The sequence below is a fragment of the Drosophila sechellia genome, chromosome 3L, assembly GCF_004382195.2.
Source record: "Drosophila sechellia strain sech25 chromosome 3L, ASM438219v1, whole genome shotgun sequence".
NCBI classification, from domain to species: domain Eukaryota; kingdom Metazoa; phylum Arthropoda; class Insecta; order Diptera; family Drosophilidae; genus Drosophila; species Drosophila sechellia.
In genome coordinates, this window is record NC_045951.1 from 19,749,524 (window position 1) to 19,773,776 (window position 24,253).

A 24,253-nucleotide genomic window follows, 5' to 3' on the forward strand; every position below is an offset into this window, starting at 1 on the left:
CCGGTTATGCAGAGAATATGGGTTAAGCTGGCTGGGAAAGTAAAGGGTTTCATTGTGCGAGTTGCGGTGGAAATCGAAGAAAGTTTGACTTACAGTATACTTTTCTACAAATGAATTAACTTAACAATTCCACTAGCTAAAATCTTAATCCGGCTTAAAGAGTTTTGAAGAAGCGGAAGTCCAAGGAACCACACGGACGACTATCTATCCGTACCGGAATCGTGCATCTTAGGCATGTGGAATCTGGGGATTAGTATTTCAAAAGGATATGTATCTCCATCTGGCCCTGCTTGTTTGTATTCATGAAATGCAGACAAAGTTTACCAACTGCAACGGAAACTTGTGCCGCACGCACCTCTGCTAACTGAATTTGAAGTGGAATGCTCGGTTTCCGTAATCACTAATAGCAGGTTAGCCGCTCGGGGCCCTAATTGCCATTAAAGTTAAAGCTACGACCAACGAAAACCCCAAAATCGGGTCACCGTGAAGGAGCAAGGGACAGCACTAATTTCGGGGCTTTCGTGATTTTCAGCTACAAAATCCCCTCGAGGCCGGATACCCAAAATCACACCGAATGGCCAACGGAAGGCTTGGCGGCACTGGGACTATCCAACGACACCCCTAAAGGCCATGGAACCGAGCAAATAATCAATATAACTACAAGAAAGGAACCATAACAGAGCTCTGGGTTTTGTGTAACGATAGTGGAACATATCAACAGAATATCAAGTCACATGGCGCACTTGTTGGTTATAACCATCGATCCTGTTATTTCCTTTTTTGCAAACAGGTTCCACAAATGCTCGGCTGAATATTGCAAAAATTCAGAAAATAGATAGATGTGCAGTTGCTTCCAAGATGTTATATCATATAATTCTAATTAACAGTTAATTATGAATCATGTACATACATGAAGTTTGAAGTATTATATAATAATATTAAATTTTTTGTCATAAATTTAAAAACTTTAAAAAACTAATAATATCGAGTGATGAAACTCTTTAATACTTTTTCCTTCGTTAAACAATTAAGGATGTACATATCTTGCAGAAGGAACCGCTTTAATCTGAAAAAATCTGGCTTAATGGCTTTTTGTTGAATCCCCTATTTAGCATTACTTCTTCTTTGCTAACCATTTAGCATTACTTCTTCTTTCCCAACCATCCAGCATCAGCGGCACGTCTGGTTGAAGTTTTAACTGGAAGATGCATATCATAAATTCGAAATGCAAACACGAGGACGTTATCAAACTTGGCATCTTTGGATTAGCATCGCAGCTCTGCTCGCTCTCTGGTCTGCACAGAAAGAAAAATATTGAATGATTTCACAAATTGTTGTTTTTTAAATACTAAACATTTACATATGGTTTCATATTTATGCTCCCTTTTCATTTTAATCCTAATTACTGAAATGAAACAAATGCGAAATTCGCTAACAATTTAAAGAATAGATATACCCTCGCTTTTTCCAGTGTAGATGAAATTGGTGGAGAGAGAGAGCGAGAGAGCCGCGCGCAGCCTCCGCTGCAAAATGAACGGGAATGGCAATGAAACGGGGCAATCAGCTGATGCGGCCATCGCTCTTTGTTTTGCTTTCGGGCAGCATGGCGATGGCGGCGAACTTGGCGAGAGTGGGAGAGAGTGAGAGGTTGGCGGCGACGCCGGCCGTGACAGCAGCAGCGCCTTTGGCAGCGACTGAGGCAGCGGCGGAGGCCAAAAAGGATTTCCGAGCTTGTGGCCTGCGTTCAGTTTGTAACGGTATTCCACGCGCCACGGACGCCCGAACAGCAAAACGTCGCGCTCCCGACGATCCGTACCCGTACACCAGTACGTATACGTATTGCTCTCCGCACAGAACGCGCTATTTCCGAACCAAAAGCAGCATATGCCTTCGCCATCTTCCCTACCTCCCCCCCTCTCCCGTCTTGTGTGTGCTTCTGGTTATATCTGTCACCGCGAGAATTTTTGTGTGTGGCTTCATTTAATGCCTTTTGCCGCCTTCTAGATGACATATGTATATGTACATTTGTATATGCATGCATATACAAATATATCTTATTGTCATCGCTGTTTATCTCTCTTTTGGACGGACCAATTTTCTGTGTTTGTTTACGCTCACGCCTTCATGTTATGGCCACTTGTGCCGCCCCAACGGAATGGTCGCATCCTTAGTGCCGACAGAACTTTCCAACCGAATGGCTTTTTTATTCGCGCTCTTCGTTTAGTGTGTCGTTTCGCTAAATTACTAACAAATTCCACGCATTAAATCGGATCAGCAAAAAAAAAGTAAAATCGACCGGCGCGGCGGATGGGAAACACTCGAAAATATACTCACATACAATTGTACATATGTGCATATATGTATATGCGAAAGAACATGCATTTCCATACGTTCCATACACACATGTATAAATAGTACTGCTATCAAATGTACACCGAAAACAAAAAATTTAAATAATGCAAAAAAAGCTGAACAGAGAGTTCGTCTTTCTACTTCTTATTTTAAGATACTTTAGCATCTTTCAGCTATAAAAAACAAATGATTATATTCATTTTAATTTTTTAAATTATCCAGAAGAAAGCGGCAACAAACTGAAAATGTTTTCAGAAAATAATAGTGTCCCTTTTTTCAGTCTAAGATATAGGTTGCGATTTTAAACTTATTTTGCCAAAGAGAAAGTCAGGTTGAAATGAAATCGAAGGCGATGACAGCTAGCAGATGAATGAATGAGGGAAGGAGCCAATTAATAATATATAAACGATTCCATTACAATCCAGAGGTGTTTGCCATATGAATTACTAATGACATTTTGTGTTTCACATGAGAAAGCGCAATATTTGTCTAGTCCACTTATCCATTTGCCTGTTCGTATGTTTATTACGTATACGACAAGTTATGTATATTTCTTCCACATTTGGCGGTGGCAAACTTTTTTCGAAATTGAGGACACACAAGTGCAGTGTTTTTTTTAAAACAAACAAGGAGAAGCAATAACAAAACACTTAGCAGAGCAGACTAGGGAAAAAATTTAACTTAAAAGCATTGGGTGGATGAAATTTCGGTGAAATACTTTAAGTGGCTGAGAATGTTTTGTGACTTTAGTGAAACTAACATTTGTGCAAATTTCTTTAAGCAAACAACAGAAAGCTTTTAATAATTTTATAGCATTTTTATTCTATTCCTAACTATTAGTATTGAATTATTCTTTGCATTCAAGTCACGTTCTATATCTGCAAGAATAATTCTAGAATCTTTGGCTTACCTTTTTGGCCCAATCAATAGTATGTAGATTTTTACGGCCAATTTGTATAGCAATTAAAGGAAGAAATTCTGACATTGCATAGCCGTAAAGCCAACTTAACTTGAACGCAATTTGTTATGATACAAGAATAACCCACGAAACATGGAGGTGTTCATAAAAACAAACGCACGGACACGTTTGTATGTATGAATTGAATGGGGGATTGAATCCGAGCTGGAATTTATTAGGTCCCTTACCTTGTGCCCGTCTCCTTGTACCACATTCATAATTTGGGGCCACCTGCCCACTCGGATTTGGGCCAATTGGCGGATGGTGGATGGCGTTTGGCGGACGGCCGGAGGATTAGCAACCGCCCAACTCCTGGAGGTTGTAAAAGTGCCTGAATGGGAGTGAGTTTTATGTGCCTCACAGGCAACAAATCTCGATGACGTCTGGCATTTGATTTGGAGCCTTTTTCCCTTCGCTCTTTGTTTCCTCGGGATTTAGTTGCTTATATTCGTGATTTCGTTTATTTTTCCCACAGTTCGGTTGAGTTGCGTTTTATTTTTTCGCTCGAATTCCCGGCGGCTTCTTTTTTGGTAGCGACACGCCAGCAGCCCCAAAAATTCTCACCACTTCCGATTAAATTTTTTTTTGTTATGGCTTTTCCGTTTCCGTGTCCCCAGTTTTCCACGGTCAACGAAAAACTCGTAAAGAGCAGCTCCTTGGAGCTCTTGTTTCTGGTGTTTTCTTAGCACGAAATGCCAATTTCGAGTCATTTAAATTGGGTAGAAAGTTGCGGCAAGGAAAGTCTGCCCACAGTCCACAATGTTGGCTTGAATTAAGTCGAGTGTGCGAAAGTTTCGTTGCCAGTCGACGGAAATCGGACTAAAACCAAAAAGCAATTAACTTAAGGCTATTAACCAGGATGCTTTGGTAATAACATACATAAGTACGGATAAATTGGGAAATAATTACAAGTTTTGAAAGAGACATCGTCATGAAATTTAAGCTTTAAAAGTATATAAAGGTAATTTACTGACATAATTTATTATGTTTATTATTTATTGCTTTAGAGACGCCAGTATTGTATTTCCAAATGAAATGGCAAATTGTTAGAGCTGTTACAAGATATATATGGTAAGGTGTTCTTAATTTAAAGTTTTGAAGTTTTAGGCTTGGGATTGAAGTACTTTTAATCCAATTAGTTCCATCGAAGGAACTTAAACCCATGCCTCATGATGAGTAACCGTCGTTAAATGTGCTTATCCAAACAAGATAAGAAATTTAAAACTCTTAACGAAAATCGATTAAATTAAGCAGTTTAGCTTCCATCCCCCAGGGAACCGAGGTGCCGTCATTTTCACGCCTGATTTGTTAACCAAAACGACGGCATCAGGTCGGTATTCGGATACTTTTCCATGGCAATTAAGCCGCAGTGTTGGATAACATTTTTTGCGCTGCACTGGGAGAAAAGCTCCTTTCCCATTCCTCAAACACATTTGCACCCACTCGCACGGAAACCATAAACGTTTCCCACTTTCAGACTCGTTTTACAGCTCTTGAAATTTATCCTTTTTATCGAATCCTTCTCTTAACTTTCATAGTCATCGTGAAGAAAGGAATATAAAAGCTTTATTTTAGAACCTTCTTCAACGAATTGCAATCGAGCTCATGCATATTTCAAATATACTCTTTCTCAAAGTGCCAACTCATCTTTTGCTTGGATGGTCTTTTCTTTTTCGAGTGTATTTGGGGTGAATAAATCATGTTCACCCACAGCTGGCTAAAGATTCTAGTCCATATGGCTGTAGGTGTCGGCGCCCAACGCTCAATCTGCGTTAATTCCCAATTTGGTTTATAAATAAAAGAACAAATCGGTCCTTAACGATGACGAGCATCGGCATCCGAGCTGACATCATTCCAAAGTCGTTAAAACTGCCGCCCTGTTAATGGCTACCCCGAAGGAGATTTCGGGTAGTAAAAGTGCAAAATTGAACGGAACACCTTTATGGGCAGCGCGTGAAGCGGCAGTAGGTCCTTGCAGGTCCTTCGGATCCCTACCTGTTACCATATACATACTACTAGTACCACGTGCCCTCCTACAAATTGACTGGGGCAACTTAATTAGTAGCGTAGGCAAACTAAATTACCTGTCGAAGAATTTGAGTGAATCAACTTCACGACTGACCTTGTGAGTGCCCGTAATTAGCTGAACAATTTGCAGCGAAAAGAATGAAATCAAATTAGCAACACACTCCGCGAAATTGACACTAAAGCAAACCGCTTTTAATGCTTTTATCTCACGAAACAGAATGCAGTTTTTGGCATCATTTGCTGGCTACCAATATGAAATGTCGAAACTGACAACGATGATTTCAATGATAGCGTTTTTAATACAAAGAATAAATATTAAGTGACACAATGAAAGAGCTTATGAATATTGACATATTTATTGTTCAACTTTATTGATAATTGAATAGATGCATAAACTCATACACAAAAACTGAGAAAGACTAAAAATCGAAATCTGTGGTGCTCAGCTTACTCATTCTCGTAAGAAGAAACGTTCTCGATTTCGAGATGAAAACGATCTCAATACTGCTATTTTTAGACGAAATAAAGTATCGAGTTTAAGACAGAAAGAGAGAGAGAGAGAGAGAGAGGAAGTGTGAGAGCGAAATAAGACCAAAGTTATGCAATATGAGAATGATTCGATCTCGATCTGAGTACTTTGAACATAATTCGATCTTGGCTAGATTCTGAAATCAAAATACTCAAACCAAGATCGTTAAGAACAGTTTTTTTTCAGAATGAATACTTCAAAATAATAATATTCAGTTGAAATACATTAAATTAAATTTTCCTTTGGGAAAACAAATGCCATTCGAAAAGGTTTATCTTTCGGCTCCAATGTGCTGGGTTTCACCACCCACAAATTTTGGTTATTAAACAAATGGCTGTTTGCATGTACATTTATGCAGCCGCCGACTCCGAGCGACTTGAAACATTATCTTCAGTAAATACTAACTTAATTGCTGCCGGACTCCCATTCCCGTAGGCGATGTTTGCGGAACTGAAATGAGCCGAAATGCGGGCAAATTTGCTGATTGTCACACAGACTGACGTGCAATTTATCGTAATTGAGTCAGGGCAACAATCATTTTTTGATCGCCCCACACACACGCACACACACTCGCACACACTGGGGGAAAATGCTGGCAAGTTGGTGGTGTCGGGAAAACCTCGATGACTTGGCAGGACCCATTACGGCCAGTGTCCGTTTCCTGCTCTTTGCCATGGGATTAATGGACAAATAACGCATTCACGTCTGTAAATGTGCCGGCGGATAATCCCATTATCTCGGAGTCTTGACCCCACACATCCGGACTTCGACTGGAACGAACGGAAGGCGGAAATTGGCCACTAGGCTGCGGTAATTGAAATAAATAGAGTTCGCCTTTGACCCTCAAAAGTGGGCTACGAATCGATCAACTTGGCCTAAAACCTTTCTCGTCACTGCAAACTGCATTAACTGGCTTACATCTGCTGATTCTGGGGCCAAAATGAATGTGTTTGTTTAGGCTGAAAAGATGATAATTCTATTTCAAAGTTGTCCATCTTGGTTCTATTATAATAATAATATAAAACAAATTGAATTGGCATATACTAGCTTACTTAAGTTTTTATACACAGTTTGTAAGACATTTAACATTTATAATAGGCTTGCTCAGAATTATATGAATTTTAATTAGTCTAAACTTAATCATTTGGCTTATATGGAACAATATTATTTTATTTTGTTTAATTATTTAAAATCAGTTTAAAAGTTCCACGCGATAATCTTGTTCCAAATTAAGAGCTTTGAATTCACAAAAAACACCAAATAGGCATAATTGTATACCTTCCCATAGATTTGCATTTTCAAAGCAGGATGTTTGCCAAGTTTGTAACCGAATTTATACACAAATGGGGCTAATTGAAACGAGGAATATTTTCTTACAAATTTTGAGCCAATTCATGTCAAATTTTTCCAGCCCACAACCAAAATGTATTTATTGTTTCTGGTCTTGTGCTCAAACACACAGCCCACGCCAGAAAAGTGATTTATTGCGTTTGGGCTCTTGCCACATTAAATTTATAAGTTACACAAAGTGACCGAAAATCCTTAAAGAATTTAAGCCATTTAAGCCGTAAGTCATTTTCACCTTAGCCAAATTACGTTTCGATAAAAGCCAGGGGACCGCCTTTCCCGCGACATTTACATTTTCATCATCATTTTTCTCCTAACGAAATTTTCGCGCGGAAAGTGCCATTGGGACAATGTGCAAAAAGCACAGCCACAGTATTGGTTTTCCTTTTGTATTCCATTCGGAAAGCATTTCACCTGGCGAAAGGTGAGTAGCCGATTTCCCCGTCGCTTGCTGGCAGTTAAGTGTTCTCAATCTTCGAGTACAGAAGGTTGTAATTGAAATTTGCATGGGCATTACAGTTCAAAGACGAGCGAACTTGGCAACCAATCCACAAGAAATTATTATTCAAGCGATAACGTTAAACATTTCCATCTTTAATGGCACTTTCTTTGTGCTTTGTAAATAAAGTTTATGCTGTACTACAAAACGAAGAGGGGCAATAATCCACTAATTCCATTGTCAACAAAATTATTCAAAGCCACTTAAAAATAGCATAAATGATTGACTGTCCATATGAAATAAACTCGAATATTTAAAAGTTAAGATATGTATATACTAAATACTTATATACTTATATTATACTTACATATGTTCAGTTTTAAGAACCTGTGCCTTAAGGCTAAGCAACTAAAGTTACTATTACTATTATAGGTATAGGTATAAGTTAGTTCTTATCAGATATTGCATTATGATGATAGCATTTAATGACCCGAAACGTAATTCTTTCATGGCCCGCAAAATATTGAGGCATCTGCGAGGACTCAGCGTAAAAATATGGGATAATGCTGAAAAAGTGGCAAATGAAAAGTAGCCCTTCTGGCAAATAAATTCCCGGCCATAGCATTTGGCACAATGTTTCCAGCGATTAATCAATACCGCCTTTCACAGTGCCTTTATATTTAGGACTCCACGGCGAACGGATGGGTTCCTTGATGGTCCTTGAGCGGCTGCAGGTTAGCATTTTAATTTCACACCCGCTGGATCTCCGGTGCTGGTGTGTTGGGTCTGTCCGTGTGGCTTTATGGCTCAATTGGTGAAAATTGGTTTGTTTGTCCGCAGCCACTCAAGAGAGCTCTGGCTTCATAGGAGCTGTCAGGCACAAAGGACAAAGGACCTCTGGCCACAACCCTTCTCGTAGCTGAACCACACCCCACTATATAGTGGTCGCGTATCGGTTGAACGGTTCCACCACAATCACCCCACTGCCCCGCAAAAGGACAAATGCATGCTGGACAAGGGTGGCGATTTTTCTTGGCCAGAGAAGCCATCCATCCTTCCATTCATCGCCTCCAGCGGTCCATTGATTCGGGCCTGTCTACATATGTTTTCGTGGCTTTTACTACAGTAATCACCTATGCATGCATTATAATTCTTCTCCTCGCCCAGGGCGACTTAATTTGCATAATCTTATGCCATTCTGGGATATCCATGTGTGATGTGCTATGCAATAAGGCACACATTTTCTTGGATCTCGGATTTTAAGTAAAACTTAGGACATCCAAATGGTGTTCCTTAGCATTTGTCCGGCTTTTGTATTTTTACTTTACATTACACCTTACTTTACATAGTTCTCTACTCTACATAGTTACTGACTCAGTAATACTGAGTTTCTAATTGTCCTCTGTCATTAACTGTCATTAAATTGCATGTGAAATTGCAGGCTACAAACTTGGTGACACGTCATTGCAATTACAACATATAATGGCCAAAACAAAGAGTAATAATAATTGGTTGGCACACTCAGAGAAAAACACGTTCAAAACGATCTCGATTTGAATGTTTCTATCTCAAAATCTAGCCAAGATCGAATCAAGCTCAAAATACTCAGATCGAGATCTAACCATTCTCAGATTTCAAATGACTTTGCTCTCATTTGAATCTCATCCTCTATTCCACCATCTTGGATACGGATTCCGACTGAAAATATCAATGTCTCGAAATTAAGAAGCTTTCTTATGATAATGATTAATGCCACTGAGTACCCACAACGCATCTTCGTTTTGTTCGTTCTTGATTATTATTCTTATTATAAGGCAAATGGCGACAATATTTAAATCACCTTTAACACATTTTTCTTCACAATTTATTTGCAGCCAAGAGAAATAGAGGCGCGGATTTGCACAATTGAAATATGAGGAGCGCAATCAGCAGCAGCGAAATGAATAAATTACGCGAAAATAAAATCAATTTGCATTAGGGCAACTGGAGACGAGTGACTAGCCGTCAGACAACTTGGACCCACGAAGACCCCTCGAGAAGCCGAGGCCCTCCAAATACCATCTCTCATTCACCAGTTGACAGCCATCTGAAGGACGAACAAGGCGCTGGCCCATGAGCTGCCGGGCGTGCAAATTATATTACCTTGTCAGGCGAGTGACATAAGGCGGACCTCTTGGCCCCACACCCACATCCACATCCACGTCCGCGCCCGCGCCCACTCAGCCCATGTGTGGATCCCAGTGAGGTGGCAAGTGGGCAAAGGAGGAGCTGGAGGAGGTAGCGGAGGTACTGGGGTCACGTCTTGGGTTACCAAATCGCCGCCATGCTACGCAGCTGCGTGTGCCTGCGCACAGATGACGACGGGAAGCGGCGCAGCTCCTCCGTGGAAGACGCCTCCTCGTGCCGCTCGTCGGAAATAGAGCGCGTGGGCGCCAGCATGCAGACACTGGGCCCCAATGGACAGCCGCAGTCATCCGCCGCGCAGACGAGCACCAGGGCCTCCAGTCTGCTGCAGCTCTTCCAGCGGCGAGGTTGGTGCAAGCACTTCCGCAAGCCGCTCCGGGGCATGAGCGCCTCCCGAGCCGAAAAGAGTGAGTACCATCTAATCTCGGCCAGCCGAATGGGCGATCCTGGCTAGAAGAACAGGGATTGTAGGGGCTTAAAGATCGTTGGGTACGAAAGAACTATTGGTCACACCAACTAGAGTCCTTATACTTTCTTGTAGATTATATAGTCTCAGGAGAAATCAGTCTGGTTAAACTTTCTTCACTAATTAAATTATTTATTCGCACAGATGCAAATTATATTTAACACTAATACTGGACTTTCGTTGAAAGTCTTACTCGGAAAGCAGAAGAGTAAAATATATTTTTGGATCTAACTTGAACCTTAAATCCGTGTTTCTCTCTGTGTACCTACAATCTTCATTGACTAGTTTCAGTTAATGGGGATTTGTGCAAGCCGGTCAATGAAACATTCGATTGCTACCAGCCTAATCCAGTTACTAGAGCTCTGGGCTGCTCATACTAAAAACTGACGTGGGTAATTACACTGTGCTTTTAGTACCATCATAGAAATGAGACTAGTATTTATAAACAGAGGGATTTTTCCTAAGGCACACAAATTATAACATTTTTGATATTTTTGATTGAATCCTTAAGACATCATAGTGTTGGTCAAGGCGGTTTAACCAGAATCTCAAACGCTAAGGATTGTCTAAGTGCAATTTGTAACACTTAAGGAAAAGCAAAATAAAATATCATTGGTATTCAAAAATTGACAGTTTCGAGTTGAAAGTTTCGCTGAGTTGTTAATTAATAATATTAATTAATATTATAATTAATACAGTGGCATAAGAACGCGAATCTTAAATAGTTGCCAATCTTTCTGCAACTCAACACACATGTTGTGTGTACACAATTTAGCACTTCCAATTACCATTTGGCCGAAATACATAATAAGTGGCTTAAACGCAACTTTATTACCATGTTTACTATGTAACAACTGTGTGTGTATGTAGTCAACTGCAGTTGACTACCCCACTGAGTAAAGACTTTTGGGGACCTTGCACTGCAGTTGCATTTGGCCTTTGCCGACTTTTTGAAACACTTAGCTGCTTTCAAATGGCTAAAACCACAGCGAATTGGGTTCCGGCGCTTGCGCTAACTTTTATTTATTGTTCCAATTTGCTATACAAACGGCTCAGGTGGGGATCTAAACAGTCTGAAACACGACACGGCCAAGGAAATAACAAACAAAGGAAACCTCATACAGATACCTTGGCCGGACAGCTGGCTATTAGTGAAAACACGGCCATAAGCCTACGTATTCCCCTCTATATATGTATGTATGTGTCGGCGCGGGCAGTTCGTGCTGTGTATGAGTGTGAGGCATTTCCCACGAATCTGGCCGACGCGGGCAGTTCGTTGTATGAGTGTGAGGCATTTCGCAGGAATGTTATTTCATCATTATTTGGCAATTGCATCAGCCTCTAATTGAGTTGCGATTGGCTGATGGCATTTGGTAGTTTTGGAAGGTACCGTTTTAGCGCGGCGACAGCGCCACAACGCTGTCGCCGAGCGTGGTTCGATGGTAGGCACAAAAGAAGAAGTGTGCGACGCAAGTCAGTTCAATTCTAGACTTCGACCACCGAAACTCGCTGCGCGATTAGAAAATGGAACAGTTTAATGACGCGTTTATATCAGAAGTGGGATCGGGCTCGGCACCTAACAACGAAGCTGAGCCGTGGAAAGCTCTAATAGAGTTGCAAAATAAAAACTTAACAGAACTCGTTAAAACATTTCAAGCAACGATTTCCGAAAAAACAAACAAAATCGCGGTTGTGCTGCCAAAATTCAATGCAGACCTTGTTGGCGCCGATGCGTCGGCATGGTGCTCTACTGCGAACATTATTTTGGCAGAAAATGATATAAAAGGTAGTGCCCTTGTGACGGTGTTAAGTGCAGCGATGGAAGGTAGTGCCTCACAATGGCTTGCGCGGACTTGTTATCCAGAAATGAATTGGCCCGAGTTCAAGCAACTATTCATTCAACAGTTCACTAATGTTGAAACACCAGCGGCTATGTTTCTGACAATGCTAACTAACAGTCCGAGCGACGGTGAATGCCTTTCGAATTATGCTGGTCGTATGATGACGTCGCTTATGGTGAAATGGCGTGAAATGGATGTAGAGGAGATCGCAGCTTCCGTAACGCTTGCTAGGCTGGCTCAAGTTGATAGCAGATTGCAGCGCATGACCTTCACCTCAAATGTGCGCACCAGAAGTGATTTGCAAACCGAGTTAAAAGCATTCACATTCAACAAAAGGAAGATGACGTCGCGGGAAGAAATGTCTTTGCTTGACATCAAGAGGCAAAAACTTTCAACAATTAAGTGTCACTTCTGTGGAAAGTTAGGCCACAAGATCAACGAATGCAGAGTTAGACAGCTGCAAAATTTTTCGTCTCGTGCTATGGACCGTAATGGCAGCAGCGCATTTGGTCACCGTCAAAAATCTGATGTAACCTGCTTCAAGTGTGGAGAGCGTGGCCATATTTCTACACAATGCAGTAAACAAAAAACGGACAACAGCAAGGATACACATACTGTAAAGAGAGTGCAACTGTGCGAAGTTGTTGAGCCTAAAGGAGAGATGGTTCATCAAGGAATGACATTTGCTACAACGTTTGACTCTGGCGCGGAGTGTTCATTAATCAAACAACAGATAAGTGCTAAGCTAGCTGGTAAAAGATTAAATAATGTTGTGAGGTTGGAAGGTATTGGCAATGGCAGCGTTTGCAGCACATTGCAAATACTTACCAACGTAAATATTAATAATTATCAGATTGAGATTTTGTTTCATGTTTTAGACAATAATTATATGAAAAATGACATAATTATTGGTCGAGAAATATTGTCGCCTGGATTTAATGTCATAATTTCACCAGGGAAATTTGAAATTGTTAAAACAAAAACTGTTAATAATTGTGTTAACGAAGATAAATTTTATGACTTAGACACAGGTCTTGTTGGTGAAGACTGTGATGAATTAAAAAGTTTGTTGGAAAATTATTCAAAATATTTTATCAATGGGATTCCTTTGTCTAGAGTTAGTTCGGGTAAAATGAAAATTAAACTAAATGACCCAAGAAAAATTGTCCAAAGGAGACCATACAGGCTCAGTCCAAGTGAAAGGGAATTGGTTCGAAATAAGATTAGGGAGCTATTGGAATGCAAAGTAATAAAGCCGAGTTGCTCACCCTTCGCAAGTCCCATAATGCTGGTAAACAAAAAAGACGGCTCCCATCGCTTGTGTGTAGATTACCGGGAATTAAATGGTAATACCGTTGCAGATAGATACCCTTTGCCCCTTATATCAGACCAGATAGCCAGGCTTCATGGAGCAAAATATTTCACATGCTTAGATATGGCAAGTGGATATTATCAAATACCCATGCATGAAGACTCAGTAGAGTGTACAGCGTTCGTCACTCCAGACGGACAATATGAATTCTTAGCAATGCCGTTTGGGCTTAAAAATGCGCCTTCAGTTTTTCAGCGTACCGTTATACAAGCCCTGGGAGATCTTGCTAATACATTTGTGGTCGTTTATATGGACGACGTAATGGTGGCTGCTTCAACGAAAACTGAGGCTTTAGAGAGATTAAAGATTACTCTTGACTGTCTTACGTGTGCCGGATTTTCCTTTAATATAAAAAAATGTTCTTTTCTTAAGTCAACAGTACAATATTTGGGATATGAAGTGAGTGCAGGTGAAATTCGTCCAAATCCGCTTAAAATTGCTGCGTTAACTGCATTACCACCTCCTCAGTCGATCCCAGCTTTAAGACAATTTATAGGGCTGGCGTCTTATTTTAGGCAATTTATTCAAGGATTTTCTTGTTTTATGAAGCCCTTATATCTGTTGACCTCAGGGAAGAACGAGTTTGTTTGGGAACCAGAACATGAGCAAATAAGAAAGAAGGTTGTCTCTATACTTACACAGAAGCCAGTCTTGGTAATTTTCGACCCGCAGTATCCAATCGAGTTGCATACTGATGCAAGTTCTCGTGGATACGGTGCCATCTTGTTACATAAAATCAACAACAAGTCGCATGTCATTGAATATTTCAGTAAAGCTGCTTCACCTGCAGAGTCTCGGTACCATTCTTACGAATTGGAGACTCTTGCTGTTGTTTTGTCCATAAAACATTTTCGCCATTATTTACTGGGTAGAAATTTTGTTGTTTTCACTGACTGTAATTCCCTTAAGGCATCAAGGACTAAACATGATCTGTCTCCTAGGGCGCAAAGATGGTGGGCTTACTTACAATCGTTTACGTTTGAATTACAGTATAGAGAAGGTAAACGAATGGCTCACGCTGATTTCTTTTCAAGAAATTTACCTTCAACTAAGTTGCTGGCCACAAATTGTAAAGCTTCTGAAAAACGAGTTTGCTTGGCAGAAATTTCCAGCAACTGGCTTTTGGCTGAACAACGTCAAGATTCAGAAATAGTTAGCATCGTAAAGAAATTAAAAGACAATTCTCTTTCCATAGACGTTGCAAAAACTTATGAGTTGAGAGCAGGAATACTTTATAGAAAAATTCAGCGTAATGGTAGAACTCGATCCTTAGCAATTGTTCCTCGAGTGTTTAGATGGTCCGTGATAAACCAAATTCATGAATCGATTATGCATTTAGGATGGGAAAAGACGCTAGACAAGGCCTATGACTATTATTGGTTCGATAATATGTCCAAATATATTCGAAAATTTGTTGAAAATTGTATCACCTGCAAAATGTCAAAGTCCTCTTCTGGCAAAATTCAAGCTAGTCTTCATCCTATACCAAAAGTAAGCACACCTTGGCATACTATTCACATAGACATAAGTGGGAAGTTGAGTGGGAAGTCTGATCAAAAAGAGTATATCATCGTTCAAGTAGATGCCTTTACTAAATTTGTTTTGTTAACTCACACCCTTAAAATAGATGCTGAAAATTGCATAAATGCTGTGACGGCGGCAATATCTTTATTTGGAGTACCAAATCGTATAATAGCAGATCAGGGTAGGTGTTTTGCTAGCACAAGATTCAGTGAGTTTTGTGCACAACAAAAGATAAATTTGCATTTGATTGCAACAGGTGCAAGCAGAGCAAATGGGCAGGTTGAACGCACTATGTTTACTTTGAAAAATTTATTAACCGCAGTCGAAACTAGCAGCAGGTCTTGGCAAGATGCATTGGGAGAAATTCAGTTGGCCTTAAACTGTACGGTGAGCCGAGTGACAAAGGCAAGTCCTTTAGAATTATTTATTGGTAAAGTTGCTCGACCATTGGGGTTACTTCCACTCTGCGACACGGTTGATGAGATTGATTTGCCAGCAGTACGAGCTCAAGCAAGTCAAAATATTTCGGCTTCAGCAACATATAGCAAGACACAATTTGATAAAAACAAAGCTAGAGTTGTGGAATGCAAAGTTGGCGATTTCGTATTATTAAAAAATGAGGAGAGGCATCAAACAAAGCTTGACCCAAAGTTTAGAGGCCCTTTTGAAATAACGGAATTATTAGACGGGAATAGGTATGTGCTGAGGTCATTGACAAACAATAGGAAATATAAATATGCCCATGACGATGTGCGGAAAATGCCAGATGGTTATGTACCAGTTGAATATGAAAATGTTGAAAATGAAACTGTTGAAACAGACAGTAGTCAAAATGTTGAAAATGAAACTGTTGAAACAGACAGTAGTCAAAATGTTGAAAGTGAAACTGTTGAAACAGACAGTAGTCAAAATGTTGAAAGTGAAACTGTTGAAACAGACAGTAGTTAAAATATTAAAAGTTAAACTGTTGAAACAGACAGGACAGGGGTCCTGTAGCCTGAAGGGCTAGAAATGAAATGCAAGCACAAATGCAAAACAGTTGTTTTGATCATGGCGTGTAGAGCATAAGATATGATGTTTAAAATTTTTTTTTAGGTTTAAGGATAATAAAAAAAAAAAAAAAAAAAAATAATAATAATAATAATAATAATAATGAATGAATTTGAAGATTACGTTTGTCAATGTTTAGTAGCGGTTTTGTAAGAAAACTTATCCTTGTTAAACTGAAATTTTTATAATTTGTTAATAAAAATGTTTTATGTATATCGCAAAGTATATTTTGGAAGTATTGCACGAGGTCGTGTAATGGTCAGGATGGCCGTGTCGGCGCGGGCAGTTCGTGCTGTGTATGAGTGTGAGGCATTTCCCACGAATCTGGCCGACGCGGGCAGTTCGTTGTATGAGTGTGAGGCATTTCGCAGGAATGTTATTTCATCATTATTTGGCAATTGCATCAGCCTCTAATTGAGTTGCGATTGGCTGATGGCATTTGGTAGTTTTGGAAGGTACCGTTTTAGCGCGGCGACAGCGCCACAACGCTGTCGCCGAGCGTGGTTCGATGGTAGGCACAAAAGAAGAAGTGTGCGACGCAAGTCAGTTCAATTCTAGACTTCGACCACCGAAACTCGCTGCGCGATTAGAAAATGGAACAGTTTAATGACGCGTTTATATATGTATACATTTATAAACACATGGCGGTCTCAGCCAGTCACGCAGCCAGAAATTAACCCGCAAACACGCGGACTTGGACTCAAATTGGAAATGGGAAAGGTCGCCAGCACCCCAGACCACTGCCTCTTTTGGGTAAATTGGGCAAGCACAGTGGAAAGAAAGTTCCCGGGAAAATCAGGATATGGCTTCGTTTACAAACCCAATTTTTGAAGGCATATCTTAATTTTTATGTTCTTAAAATAAAGTTATCATTATAAATAGTGTATCTGTATTTATAATCCAGATTTTAATATACTTATTTATTTATTTATTTCTTAAGAGATATGTGCATGTTTTTTTTCTAAAAGGGTATACTAGATTCTTTGAAAAGTTTGTAACAGGTATAAGAAAGCGTTTCCCACCATGTAAATATATAGTACATATAGAGTACATATATATATTCTGTCCGTCCGTTTGTCCGTCCGTATGACTCTCCAGATCTCTGGAACTATAAAAGCTAGAAAGTTAAGATTAGGCATGCAGATTCCAGAGACATAGACGCAGTGATATTGCCACGTCCACTCATAACTCCACATAAATGTGTTAATTTTATTAATTTGTGTGCCAATTTCTTTCGATATGCCAAAAAAAGTTTGAATGTTGTACTCGCTGAGTAACGGGTATCTGATAGTCGAGAAACTCAACTATAGCTTTCGTTCTTGTTGTGCTTTCCTTTGATTTTATAATACCAACTTTTTTTTATATTTAGTTACTCCATTCCTTCGAATGATTTGTTAACATTTCTGCGAAACTTCTACTATCCAGGACAAGCTTTCCAATTGTTAAGCTTTGTAAAAAGTCCACGCGAAAACTGCATTTTGGCCCACAGTGTTTGGCTGGTAAAAGCTGAAGAAGAAAGTTTAGGCCGAAAGAAAACGGCTTGCAGGTCGTGGCCACTGCGCTCGAAATGAGCAGTTGTGGGTTCCAGTTCCAGTCGGTCGTCTATTAGTTTCGAGTGTGTACGGACACAAGTAAAATGTCAGCCAAGGCAGCTCGTGGTCGAAAGTCCTGTCTTTCTGGGGTTGTGGCAAATGTATAGGGAACATTCGTGGTTAAAAGTTAAAAATTCTACGCGACAGTCTACTAATTACTCATAATTAAAGGCTTATCAAATGGAAAATCAATAACCACTTAATAACAAAATAAATTATCTTACATTCAATTAAATGTGTTGCACGTGAAAACTAATTATTTGCAAATTAAATGAAAATGACCAAAAGTGATTTGGTTTAATGGGCTTAAGAGAAACCAAGTGTAATGAACAGTCAACAATTTCTGATTCTAGAATGCTGTTTAAATATTTAACATATAGTTCATGTGTTTCCAGACTTTAGTGGTTATAATTATTAAACTCGACCTTTCAGCGGATTTCGAAGCGTTAATTGAGGCCCCTTCTCATGGGTTGCATAAATTTGAAAAAGCATAAAGGGCCACCCACGCCACCAGATCTAGAGACAAGTGTGTAAAGACTTTAAAGCGGCTGCAAAATATAATTATAGCTGCGTAAATGTTAACCAGTTGTTGTTAGCCCGAAAAAAACCCCAATCAGCCCCTCTCTATCCCCTTGCCACAGTCTTTGACGTTTTCAGCATTGTGTTAATAGCAGACGAATAAATTTGCATCAAAATGGATGAGAACGGCAAGTACTTTGTGGGAGTAATCATTTCGCATTCCCCAGTCCCCCGATCTCGAGCTCCAGTCCGATTAAAATTCCCCCGATTAAAATATGTATTTCGCTAAGTGTACTATGCTGCGTTGTGAGTAATAAGCGACCAAGGCGAAAATGCCAAAGGGTATAACCTGGCAGCCAAAAAAGAAAAACCATATTAATCCACTAGCTTTATTGGCCATGAAAAGAGTACTTCGCCATGTTGCATATTACTCAGTCCCCCCTGAGAAGCCTTATTGCTCCTCAAGTTGAGTCTTAAAGTTGGCCAAAACATTTTCCATTTGCAGCTATCCGAGCGGCAATCTTCATCCAGAAATGGTATCGCAGGCATCAGGCCCGTCGCGAAATGCAGAGGCGTTGCAACTGGCAGATCTTCCAGAACCTGGAGTACGCCAGCGAACAGGACCAGGCTGAGGTGAGTCCGGGATGCACATATAGTAAATGGGAGGAGTTGCCAGCCACGTAGAGCTTAAGACAGCCGTCGAAGAAAAGCCAAAGATGAACCCTCGACGATGACGACGACGACGTCAGTCGAGTGCATTTGTAGAGTTTCAAAAGTCGATAGCAATCAACTCAGCCGTGAAACTTTGTCGCAAGTGCATTGTTGACCCACTCACAGCTAATTTATTTCCATTCCCTCTGTTTGCCCCCAGCTGTACAAATTCTTCAATGACCTCATCAAGCACATGCCCCAGGCGGCGGGCAGGAAGAACCAGTACCAAGGATCCGCCCATGGTGAGTCTCGCTAATCCCTCCAATAATCGCTAGAATACGGAGCTGCCAGGGTGTTAAAATACTTGGAAACCTCTATTTGTCAAGCAATGTAGGGCATGTTATTTAAATAAGAATTTTTTAATGTTTTAAAGATAATTTACTATATATTAAAATATATTCCATTTAACTATCACATATTTTATTGAAAATGCCCTTCATTTTAGTTTCCGTTTTGGATGATAAAGACGATCTCGTAGAAGAGTTTGGAGACATTGTGAATGCCAAAATTGAGTTGCCAATACGAAAAAATCATATCGATCTATTGATTGACGTCTTCCGCAAGAAACGGGTAAGAAATAAGCCTATAGGTTTTTTTTTTAATATTAAAATGAATATACTTGTAAATTACTTTTTAGGGCAACCGATTGCATCCCAAGTATGTGGCCCTGATTCTACGTGAAGCTGCCAAATCGCTAAAGCAGCTGCCCAATATTTCTCCGGTGTCCACGGCGGTTTCCCAACAAGTTACGGTTTGCGGGGATCTGCATGGAAAATTGGATGATCTTCTTGTGGTGCTGCATAAGGTGGGGATACCTTCTTGAAGTGTTAATGAATTCATATAAGATAGATCCCGCCTTGCAGAACGGTCTTCCCTCATCTTCCAATCCCTACGTGTTCAATGGCGACTTCGTGGACAGGGGCAAGCGGGGCTTGGAGGTCCTGCTCCTGCTGCTCTCCCTTTACTTGGCCTTTCCCAACGCAGTTTTCCTTAACCGCGGGAACCACGAGGACAGTGTCATGAATGCGCGATATGGATTTATCCGGGAGGTGGAAAGCAAGTATCCCGTAAGTAGCATACAGAGTGTTTTCAGATGTAATTGCAAGAACTTATTGGAAGTCTACGAATCTTAATTAATATTCCATTCTTTCCGCAGCGGAATCACAAGCGAATCCTGGCCTTCATCGACGAGGTCTACCGATGGCTTCCCCTGGGCTCCGTTCTCAATAGTAGAGTCCTAATCGTGCATGGAGGCTTCTCGGACAGCACGAGCCTGGATCTAATAAGGAGTATTGACAGGGGCAAGGTAAGTTTACTCTACGAATGGCGTGAAGGAATTGAATTTCAATTTTCCATCTCTTTAAAACTCACAGTACGTGTCCATTTTGCGACCGCCACTTACGGATGGCGAACCACTGGACAAAACCGAGTGGCAGCAGGTATTTTGCGGGATAAGATAGTTTATTGAAACGTACTTACATCTAGCACGTGCCATTGCAGATCTTCGACATAATGTGGAGTGACCCGCAGGCCACCATGGGATGTGTTCCGAACACTCTGCGAGGAGCTGGCGTCTGGTTTGGACCGGATGTGACTGACAACTTTCTGCAAAGACATCGACTCAGCTACGTCATTCGATCGCACGAGTGCAAGCCCAATGGCCATGAGTTTATGCACGAGAACAAGGTGGGTTCATGCGAATCAATTATTTTGCTTATTTGTAAGGGCTATTTTGAATGCCAGCCACCAAATCCACCACCTTTCACCACTTCCACCCCACCACTTCCTTTGATTTGTCAGTCATGCAATTGCAATTAACGTGCATAGTCAATTAGTCGATAATGGAAACATTGCGGTTGAATAATAATAATTAAAGGCGGCCATAAGTGTATTGATTTTGTTGTTAGTTTAGACGTGTAACATCTGCCAGTTGAATGAGTTGTGCGGCATTTCTATTTCCCCTTTCTGGACTTAACAGTCACGTACTCATTCTATATTTCCTTGAACCCCTTCATCCACAGATAATTACTATATTTTCGGCATCGAACTACTATGCCATTGGATCCAACAAGGGCGCCTACATCCGGCTGAACAACCAGCTGATGCCCCATTTCGTTCAGTACATATCGGCGGCATCGCAGACCAAGCGATTATCCTTCAAACAGCGAATGGGCATCGTGGAGAGTTCGGCACTCAAGGAGTTGGCGGTGCGTATGCGCGATCATCGGGACGAGTTGGAGGACGAGTTCCGGAAGTATGATCCCAAGGATAGCGGCTATATATCCATATCGCACTGGTGCAAGGTGATGGAAAACGTGACCAAGTTGGGACTGCCCTGGAGACTCCTACGTGATAAGCTGGCACCAGGCACGGATAGTCAAAAGGTTAACTATAATAGGACGTTGGATCTGCTGGACACGGATGTTATTGTAAGTGCAGCCTTACAATGATTATTCATTTTATTCATTCTATTCACTTTTTAGCTCGAAGCTGAGGCTGATGGCATGTCGGTAATGGATGCTTTGTATGCCAACAAAGCCAGCTTAGTTGCCATTTTTAATATAATTGATGCCGATAATTCGGGTAAGCAGGAAGACTAATGGAAGATTCTGAATCTTATAAGCTGTGATTGTGATTTCCAGGCGAAATTACCCTAGATGAGTTCGAAACTGCTATTGACCTGCTGGTGGCCCATATGCCAGGTGCCTATTCCAAGGCGGAAATGCTGGAGAAGTGCAGAATGATGGACCTCAACGGAGATGGCAAGGTGGACTTGAATGAATTCCTGGAAGCGTTCAGGCTGAGTGACCTGCACAGAAAGGAGCAGCAGGACGAAAACATCAGGAGGCGTTCGACTGGCAGACCATCCGTGGCCAAAACCGCCACAGATCCTGTCACTCTCCTGGCCGACAAGATCTCAAAGAACACGCTGGTTGTGGAACACGACATCGATCCCACGGACTGTGAGTCCAAAGTAATCGATCCTAAGAAGTCCTAAGATCAACAAAATACCATTATCGTTTTTTGAGCAAATTTCTCAGCTCGTACTTAATTTAATGTACACGAAGCATTTAAGGCTCATTTGCTTTTAAGTCATAATTTTATACACACCATAAGTAGTGAAAGCGAGTGTTAACATTTATAAAAAGTCAACTTAAAAAACTACCAAAGATTAAATCGAATTAGAGGCAAAAGTTATGAATATTAAGATCTCTGCGAAAGCAAAACCAATATTTAGCAAATCTACTGGCCATTCCCCTACGCTTTTGATTTAAATAATTTGTATTTATAAAAAATCTCTATAAGCTTTGTTGAGACTTTAATAACAAAGGAATTAAAAATGTTAAAAGCTGCAGAAGATTATAAGATTAAGAAAATATGTTACTTCAAGTTTATACTATCAAAAATCTAGCGCTTTATATAAATGTATAGGCAAATAATCATAAACGTTAATTGTTTATCTAATCATAAAAAGTTTAAGCCCAAGGGATCAACAATACATTTTATATATTACGCCTAGTTCTAAAATTTTATAAAAATGACATGTTAACAACCAAACAAAAACTTTAAATTAAAAGACACTATTTTTCTCTTATAAGAAACGAAGTCTAATCTTTGAATCTGTAATGCAATGTTAAGTAAGGATTATTATGCGACCTAATTGCTTAGAATTGATATTTATACAATATATATAAAAAGACGTTGAAAAAATATAGATTTTAATACATATGAAGCTTTTGATCCACCTTGCGTTTTATAAAGTCTATTTAGCAGGAAAAGTTAAAAGTTATAAAGCATAAAGTGTACCTCACATGGACCATGCTTTTTGCACAAGTATTAAAAAGCAAATTTTAAAAAGCTCGCAAAATCCATATCATAGTTTTCATCCATTAAGTCCATTGCGTTTGATGTTAAACAAGATACAAGTAAAACTATAGCTAATTGTTAACCATGAAATGCAACGCAAAAGTACATTTTGTATTACAGCCAGTTTACTTCCGTTAATCAACAAAATATACTTTAGACTAAGTGTTTTTTGTGTGTGAAAGAGGGAGATTAGAAGTTAACCCCTACCTAACATATAATCAATATAACCACTAAATCGTAATCGAGTACCTTTACAAAATTAATACTAAAACGCTTCTCAAAGGCACTACAGGACCAAGAAACTTAGCCCATTGTTGGCATTCAAGTAAAACTTAAATACGCTAGTCATCAATTAACATTATACTTATGTACTAAATCTACTATAAGAAGCACCTGCCCCCTATTTGTATTTTGAGCCACATTTCATCGATAGACGGACTATTTTCCTGCAAATTTATTAATAAATATGTTGAATAACACCTGAAACGATTTTTCTGGGCCTTGGCATATTTTTATTTTAGTTAATTTATTATCCAACATTCTCATTTCAAGTCATTATTTTATTCAAACATTTCTTTTGTAATGCCTTGTTCTTCAAAAGCAATTGAAATTTCTGTTGTGCCTGAAATTTACTTAGTAAGCCTATGTTGTCATTATCAATTTATCAATAACTTACTCAATGTCGTAAAAAAACTGAATCAAATTTTCATTCCCCCCGGTATTTTATAGTCCAAATTGCTCGTTTATGGAGAGGCTACATTATCCAATTCCTTTAAATCCAAATGCCAAATACCTACCCAACTCGATTTCGAATGTTTTGTACAGTATTCAGAAATTTGATCAAAGTACGCTTGCCTGGCCGACTTGCCAACGGAAAACGAATGTCTCAATTGGAAAAGCATTCACATCGCCACCGGAAGTTCCGTTCGCCGGAACTGCAACCTGCGTGATCCAGAAGGGAAGCCAATGTGCATCCAGATGTAATGCTAAGGAGGTCCAGAAGAATACCTTCTATCAAATTCTTCAAGCCAGCCAAGATCAGCCGAGAATTCAGCAGAGTTCCAGAATCAAACGAAAATTTATCGACCCTAAATTTAAATGCGATTTCAAGGACGACAGCATTTACAATGATATATACGACATAGTGAGGTCTCACACTCAATACAAAAAATTACCTCAACTTGAAAAGCAGCCTGAGCAACAAAAGCCATTTCCTCTGAATCCTCCTGCGGTGGAAGTCTATAAAGTTCGTCCGTTTGCAAACGAAATCAAAGAACCAAGAAGCAAAACTCCTAATTCATCCGCTAAGACAAACAAACTTCGAGAAAAAACGAATGAGCTTTCGGTTTCAAAAAGGAAAACGCATCAGTCTAAGCCGAAGTTAGGAGAATCAAAAAGTTCGAGGAAACATACAAATAAGCTACGAGAAAAATCGAATGAGCTTTTGGATTCAAAAAGGACAACGCATCTTTCT

At 40.0% G+C, this 24,253-nt stretch overlaps 1 protein-coding gene across 2 annotated transcripts; it reads left to right on the plus strand.

The window, feature by feature from the left end:
• Nucleotides 1-1,762: 1,762 nt before the first annotated feature.
• On the plus strand, nucleotides 1,763-23,258 carry LOC6616264 (serine/threonine-protein phosphatase rdgC). Of its 2 annotated transcripts, XM_032719633.1 has the most exons (13): nucleotides 1,763-1,826; nucleotides 9,528-10,244; nucleotides 18,707-18,834; nucleotides 19,073-19,154; nucleotides 19,358-19,482; nucleotides 19,550-19,717; nucleotides 19,776-19,979; nucleotides 20,069-20,218; nucleotides 20,286-20,351; nucleotides 20,413-20,598; nucleotides 20,934-21,341; nucleotides 21,396-21,495; nucleotides 21,555-23,258. In XM_032719633.1, exons 2-13 carry the CDS (start codon nucleotides 9,977-9,979, stop codon nucleotides 21,908-21,910), a joined length of 2,241 nt encoding a protein of 746 aa, XP_032575524.1. In that variant the 5' UTR covers nucleotides 1,763-1,826; nucleotides 9,528-9,976; the 3' UTR covers nucleotides 21,911-23,258. The 2 variants fall into 2 exon arrangements, with proteins under 2 accessions (XP_032575524.1, XP_002040628.1); XM_002040592.2 differs by lacking the exons at nucleotides 1,763-1,826; nucleotides 9,528-10,244 and adding an exon at nucleotides 15,926-18,389.
• Nucleotides 23,259-24,253: the final 995 nt, after the last annotated feature.